Raw genomic sequence first — 7,918 nt, forward strand, 5'->3', positions numbered from 1 at the left:
CTTTCGTGATAGATCTTGTTTTTGCATGAAACAAGGCCTTGGAAGCGAAATTTTCTCCTTTAAAGTAAACTAAAACAAATTAACAAATACAAGCTATATAGTCGAATTCTTGAAAATGACACCCATGACAAAAAGATGTAAAATTTTAGTCGGCGCCATCTTGAATTTTAATTTTGACCTCATATTGGTTAATAGGTACCCCAAAAACCATGAAAATGACACCCATGACAAAAAGATGTAAAATTTTTCGTCGGCGCCATCTTGAATTTTAGTTTTGACCTCATATTGGTTAAAACCTACCCCAAAAACCATGAAAATGACACCCATGACAAAAAGATGTAAAATTTTAGTCGGCGCCATCTTGAATTTAAATTTTGACCTCATGTTGGTTAATAGGTACCCCAAAAACCATGAAAATGACACCCATGACAAAAAGATGTAAAAATTTTCTCGGCACCATCTTGAATTTTAATTTTGACCTCATATTGGTTAATAGCTACCCCAAAAACCAAGAAAATGAGACCCATGACAAAAAGATGTAAAATTTTCGTCGGCGCCATCTTGAATTTTAGTTTTGACCTCATATTGGTTAAAACCTACCCCGAAAACCATGAAAATGACACCCATGACAAAAAGATTTCAATTATCGTCGGCGCAATCTTGAATTTTAGTTTTGATCTCATATTGGTTAAAACCTACCCCAATAACCATGAAAATGACACCCACGACAAAAAGATGTAAATTATCGTCGTCGCAATCTTGAATTTTAATTTTGACCTCATATTGGTTAATGGTACCCCAAAAACCATGAAAATGACACCAATGACAAAAAGATGTAAAATTTTTCTCGGCGCCATCTTGTAGGTAAGTAATTTGACGAATATAATAATATTTATTTCATTCCGACCGTTTCTCGGAATAACATACATTTCCTAAGAATTGTATACAATGCCGGATTTAATACATTGCCGGTAACATAATATGTATGAAAATTCTTAAAAAAGTATTTTATGCGTTTCTCAAAAAGCTTCGATATTGCATACATTTCCTAGGGGTTTTATAAAACACTCACACTTTTTTAAGTTGGTTGAATATACTAACATACTTTACGCTATCGCACTAGACTATTAAAGGTTTATGTATTTGTGTATAAAAGTTGGTGTATTTAAGGTTTTATTTACATTCATGTATATTTATTTCAACTAGAAGTCCTTCAAACCATTTGGCGACAGTTTTTGTAGAACATTTGAATGGGATTGTGTATCTAGTTTTAAAGAAATATAAAAATATCACCGAATGATGATCATTACAGAGTACCATCAATTTTGATTCATTTTAAAAATTTAATATTAAATTCATCCATATGACTATAATTTAACTCTGAATTGGTAAAGACCAAAATTATGTGTATGCACCATTATAATTTTTTTATATAAAAAAATATTTTAATTGTATGCCATGTCTGTTACTTCTGAGCTCTGTGAATTTTACTTGTATTTGAAACAGTTCACGCGGATGCGCGTTAGGTGGCGCAAGAATTATTTGCGAAGTATTGTGGAAGCGGCGGATAGCTGTGGTTCGGGAAAGAAGTGTGAATGCTCAAGGTCACTCGCTCAGGGAACGACCTTAATAAATTATAATATGTTCTATGTACGAACTTGTTACGATACGTCCGATATATCACTAATTATATTATACTTTTAACAACTAAAATTAAAACAATTTACGTTTCCTTTATTACGATAAACGCTTTTAAGAGCTCTTGTATTTTAATCTTAAAATATTTTTATATAGACATTGGAATATTTATTTTATCAGAAAACGTTTGAAGGAAAGATACGAATATTCTTTAATTACTTCCTTCGGAAATATAAATATTATTTATGGCTTAAGCTTAGCATTGTTTTTTCACACTTCCGATACCTAGGTATCTCTGAAAATATTTTTCTTAAAATAAATACTGACCGAGCATCGACCTACAGCATAACAAAGCAAGGCCTGGTTATCTAATATTTAATCTGCATAACGCAGAACATATTCATATGATCATATACCAAATAAGACGCAATTTAAAACAATTATTTTTTGAAGATCATTCAAAAGACTTCCTTGTAATAAATTCATCCACAAAATTGTTATTACTTATGAAATTCTCTTTAATTATTTTTCAGTCAATAATAATTTAATACAAATTCTGCGCTTTGAAAGCACACAAAGCCAGACTTGCAAATGGCTGCCACTCCGACTGCCTTTCACCTAAAAACCTAGAAGTAGGGCAGTGTTTCGCGACAGATTGTAGAAGTGATAAAAAGATACGATACAGTTCCTAAGTATTCAATTAGCATGTGCTCCACTTCAGTAATTAACGCCTAGCCGCTGGATTATTTACGCAATGATCCATAAGACAATGCCCTAAGTAATTTAGCCATCTGAGTAAACTAATAGTCTTCCTCGACCGCTTTCTCATGGACTCCACGCATTATACTAATACCCAAGGCTATTTTAAAGATTCAATTTTTATAAAACATGATTTATATGTTAACCTTTCTCGAATAGAGAGCAATTAAATAATTTTATAATATTATTTTATCTTTTCTTCATTTAATTTTTTTTTTGGTCTTATGACTTAGTATATAATATATAGCAAGTCACCTATCATACATATACTGCTAATAAATAATACTAACATATTTTTTATGCAAATTATAAATAAGTAAATAAATACATAAAGTCAGAACGGATTTCAACTTGATTTCAACGAAATTTATCCTATCTAACCTTTATTATCAGACAGGAACTTACGGATTCCAACAAATATGCTTCCAACAATTATTGTACCCAAATTTTATGTAATTTTTTTTCTTTTATGAAAAAAGCTTTATGCCCATGAATTTTGGATTACGTTGGAATCTGCCCAGAAAGCAGTGGACTATAACCGAATATACCACTTACTTAGGAACTTATTAATTCATACATTTCTTATTTCGCTACAAATTTTAAGACCTCTAGTCATTAGAATCATTTAAACCTGACATTGATTAATAATTTAATATAGCATTTGGTTATTAATACATATATATTGTAAAAGTAAAATAATACATTCTTAATAGATTTATTAATAGTAATATATTAAAGCGTTAAAATGAATATTTAAATATGATCAATGGATTTTGCAATTCTTAAAGGTACAAGTCCGAGACGGGCCGCAGACCGCAAACTGCAACAGCAAACTGCAAGCGACAGCACTTGTTTCAATGAACATCTATGAAATTGATTCTAAGTGTGGCGACACTGCTGCCTGCAGACGCAACGCGCAGCGATTCATAGATGTTCATAGAAATAATAGTGTTGTCGCTTGCAGTTTGCTGTTGCAGTTTGCGGTCTGCGGCCCGTCTCGGACTTGTACCTTTAAATATCAATTTACGAATTATAATCTGCGGTTTGCAAGCTCATATCATGCATTTACATAAGTCATTGATATTAAATACTTGCATTGTAGTAACATTGGTATTATCCAGTAAGTATAGTATGTACGGTCTATTATATTATCTCTGGTATTATATTATAGGTATCGTATTTGTATTGCCTTAGTAATAATAACATACTTCCAGCTACTTTTTCTAACATTAAAAACTTAAAAGAATAAATGCAATTTTTGTATGTGATTAATAATTAAACTCAAAAACAACGAACGATTTTGATAAATACACAGTTTATTTATATTTTACCCCAATTCCGAGTGAAGCCGAGCTATACAAGTGACTATATCAGTATAATAATAGTAAATATATAAGTGACGAATACGAAGCAACATTGTTAATTACGTTGCCCCAAATTCCTCCACTGTAGAACATACACGCAGTGTTAAACGATCCGAAATAATTATTTCAGCCCTCATGAAATCTTTATTTAGTTTAATTTTATCATGTCTTACAACGAAACAAATTATCTTTGTTGCATAATATAGCAATTATTACAGATATCAAGGAGGCTTTATGAATCACTATTTTTTAAACTAGTTTTATATAATAAGGCAATAATAACGCGTTTTTACTGTAAATCAAAAGTTACTTAACAACTTTAAAGCTTTTAACCGAAAACTATATTTACTTAAACGTAATAATACTTCTGTCGACTATTTTGTTCCCCTAAACGAAGAAAAATAATATATTTCCTTAGAATATCAATATTTACTTAAACGTAATACGTACGTAAATAACTTTATTTACTTTAACTCAATTTATGTTGTAGAACCTATTTCCAAATTTTTAAGACGCAACAGTGCCATTTTCAAAACCATTTTTACTCAAAATTCTTTTCCGGCACTGAAGAACACTTAATAAAATACTCATTATTCATATTTATAAGAAAGCTGAAAAAAAATCGTTGTGCATATAATTATAAAGCCACAGACTAAAAAAGATAATTCACTTGCAGACGGTTAATGGAACGAGGTGCCTCCGCTCCCTGGAGTCAAGTCCTGCAAGAATCTATTGGTGAAACTAGACTAAATGGGGAAGCCCTACGCGACTACTTCAGACCCCTCGAAGACTGGCTGCGAAGTGAGAACTTGAGAACCGGCGAATATCTGGGCTGGAGCTATGATGGGGACTATTGTAAATTCAGGTAAAAAGTGTCTTAAATATGATATTATATCATATTATAATATCATATTTAAGATTGTTAAGTGTACCATGTACCAGGTACGATGGAGTTGACATCGTCCTTTTTGACAAAAATCCTTAAATAAAGAAAAAGTTTAGATCTCGATAAGCTCGATATTTTGAAGTAAGTATGTGCCGTGGCTCAACATTGCCTATCGCAGTCGGCTATATACAAAGAGCAGCAAATCACAAGGAATAAGAACAGTGTAGTACATACAAGATATGCCTGTTAATAATTTATAATTTATTATAAAAATCTCTAACAAGTACTGCTAAACCAAAAATGTTCATCTCTTTGCTACCATATTGACTCAGATCCTTATACTCATTTCTGAAAGGGAAAATCAAAGATATTTTTGAGATAACCGTTTATTCTTCCATTGAATTACTTGGAACCCATTCAATTCCGTTCATTTAGTTAGTTCATTTACTAGTTCATTTAATTAGTTTAAAACCATTGTAGAGCAATATTGTAACATTAAAATATGTATTATGATTTTTTCAGCATTTCGACTGCCGGTCTCCAAGTATACGGAGGTTTCTACAACGCTGCAAACAAGACATTTGACCTAACTTCTTTCTTATGTATCCTGTTCACTTCCATGGTTACCACCGTTGTTAGTATAAGATTCAGATAAACATTATTCGACAATTTCTTTGTATTTCTGTTCAAATAAAATAACCATTTTTATTTTTATTTACAAGAAGTGAAGTGGCGGCACTGTACTAAAAATATTAATTTTTCTATATTTTTTTTAGGGAAGTATTTTAAGCCAAATATTTAATAACCTTATATCATTTAAACAGGGTTAAGTATAAATACGTGTAAAATGTTAATTAATTAATAATTATTGTAATATGTATATTATTTAGAATATATATTAAACTTAGTTTGTAAATATTCTCAATATTGTTCATAAAACAATTTATTATGTGTTTGTAAAGAGAAATATGAATAAAGAATTTCAAGTTATTTTGTACTTTTATTCATAATTTTAAGAATCCTACTAATTACCCATACCTAAGTCTAGAACGGTGTTCGAGACTAAAAAGAAGACAATCGCTTCCAAGATTTAATTATTCTAAATTCTCCATTCTTTTTAAATTGTAATTCATCTTAAGAACTTTTATTTTGTACAAAAAATATACCCAAATCTGACAAATAGTAGCCATACTCGTAGCATATTCCTTTAGGTTCTAAGGTTTTTTTAAAACATACCTAATATTAAGATATAGGTATACCAAATATCTTACAAATTGATAAAAGTGAAAATATTACTAAAGTTACCATATTACATTTTCCTATTCCTATTGGCAACATTCCACAGCCCACCGCGACCGTTAGAAATTTGATCAACCAATATTTTCTTTAATTATGTACCTAGAACCCAGTCAAACAAAATAGTAATGATGGTGCAATAATAATACGTCTTTATATGCAATAGTCTTGTTTCAGCCTAATAGTTATGTATTTTGGGTTAATAAGCAAAAAACAAAATGTTACAAAACAATTGCGAAGAGATGGATGGTTAATAATTTTGATCAATTACAAAGTAATTACATTAATTGTTTCGTTATGTGATGATTACAAGCTACCGATAATATTGTTATGAACTAGGACAATGATTTTAATAACTGAGTCGGCTGATTGAACAAAATTATTATATAATTTAAATAAAATCTACTTTGCGATATCAATCATGGATTCTTAAGATTTTATATTACATTAGCTTTCCGCCAGCGGCTTTGCCCGTTTTCAAAGAAAAACCAGCTTAATTCCCGTCACCGTGGGATTTCCGCGATAATACCTATCCTATGTGTTAATCCAAGTTACCTCTATATGGGTGCTTAATTTCATTATAATCGGTTCGGTAGTATTTGCGTGAAAGAGTAACAACATACATACTACCTATGTACATAGTACACACATACATCCATCCTCACAAACTTTACCATTTATAAAACATATTAGCAGAGAATATATAATTGATATTAGTAGGTATTAACAAGATATATATAGACTTAATACCCAGAATAGGCATTTAATGTAGGTGATACTTTATTGATTAATTATTTTAATTAAAACACAATTCGGTAAAGCAATTTTCATCTGTACATTATAGCTTTTTTTACAAAGAATACCTAGATAGCAATAATAAAGAAAAGGTGTCACAAATAAAACAGGCTTTCAACAAACATCCCCATTTGTTACAAAGTTTCAAAGTGTAATCACACTTTAAAAAGGAATCTGGTATCTTTGTGTTAAAACAAAGGCTTGTAACAAAGCCTCATTCCCTAAAGCCTTTGCGGAAGCGTGCCTAAGGGTCTCGTGTGAATACACCGACTACTTCACAGGTATATCAACGTATACTGAATAAAATATAGTGTTACATGTAAGTACATATGAAATAAAAATACATACATAAGAATACTCCTCCTTTTAAGTTTGGAACAATAATAATAATATTATAATTATTAATAGGTTACAAAACTTAATTACCTATATTACACAAAGTACAGTAAAGGATAACACATACAATAAGGGTAAAAGAACTGGAAGTAATAATCAAAGATATTAATCAATTACCTACAAATACAAAACGTTAGTTTCGCGCCAAAATTGATGGGTATGATACTTGAAGTATTACGTATTTTTACAAACTAGTGCGTGAAATTAATTGCAAAATACTTAATAAGTTATGTTCCTCCGATATGTTGTTTGCAACATTAAATTTCAGCTTATACACATTTCAATTTTTCATTATCTTTTAATAATTTCATTTTTAAATTTTAATTACCCCATATAGGTTATTATATTGATCGTTCATTTATAAAAAAGGTTATCCTTAAAATAAAAACATACTTAAGTCTCTATGTCGTCTCTACACGCAGACATGCTCGTAGTACGAAATTTGTAAACAACTCAGCAAAGCCAATAAATTCAAATTTATAAAATGACACTATTACTTCAAGTGCTTATATAAAACTAACATTACACAATATCCCCTCATAACGGATGCAACTGAAACACTCATATTGGATCACCCCGACTTCACGTCGCCTCGTTTATTGAATTGCTGTCCCCCGTGCTTAAAGCCATCCAACTGATAGCCACTCCAATTTGATCCCTAACTGCAACTGATAAAGTTCACATTCCCAAATGAGCTTTGAACAAATCTCCCGCTTGGTTTCAACGCCCTTGCGCGCTTATTCCTGTTTACAAATATTATTCTAATTTTTCTGTTTACATTTCA

At 30.6% G+C, this 7,918-nt stretch overlaps 1 protein-coding gene across 1 annotated transcript in view; it reads left to right on the forward strand.

Annotated features, from left to right (window-relative positions):
- LOC123693399 (angiotensin-converting enzyme) overlaps nt 1-5,637 on the forward strand; it is a 102,646-nt gene extending 97,009 nt beyond the window's left edge. Inside the window, exons 11-12 of the mRNA XM_045638477.1 lie at nt 4,438-4,626; nt 5,170-5,637. Of these exons, the coding sequence (XP_045494433.1) occupies nt 4,438-4,626; nt 5,170-5,302 (322 nt within the window). The 3' untranslated portion in view covers nt 5,303-5,637. The remainder of the gene's footprint in view (nt 1-4,437; nt 4,627-5,169) is intronic.
- Nucleotides 5,638-7,918: the final 2,281 nt, after the last annotated feature.

Source organism: Colias croceus, chromosome 7, assembly GCF_905220415.1.
Source record: "Colias croceus chromosome 7, ilColCroc2.1".
Taxonomy (NCBI): domain Eukaryota; kingdom Metazoa; phylum Arthropoda; class Insecta; order Lepidoptera; family Pieridae; genus Colias; species Colias croceus.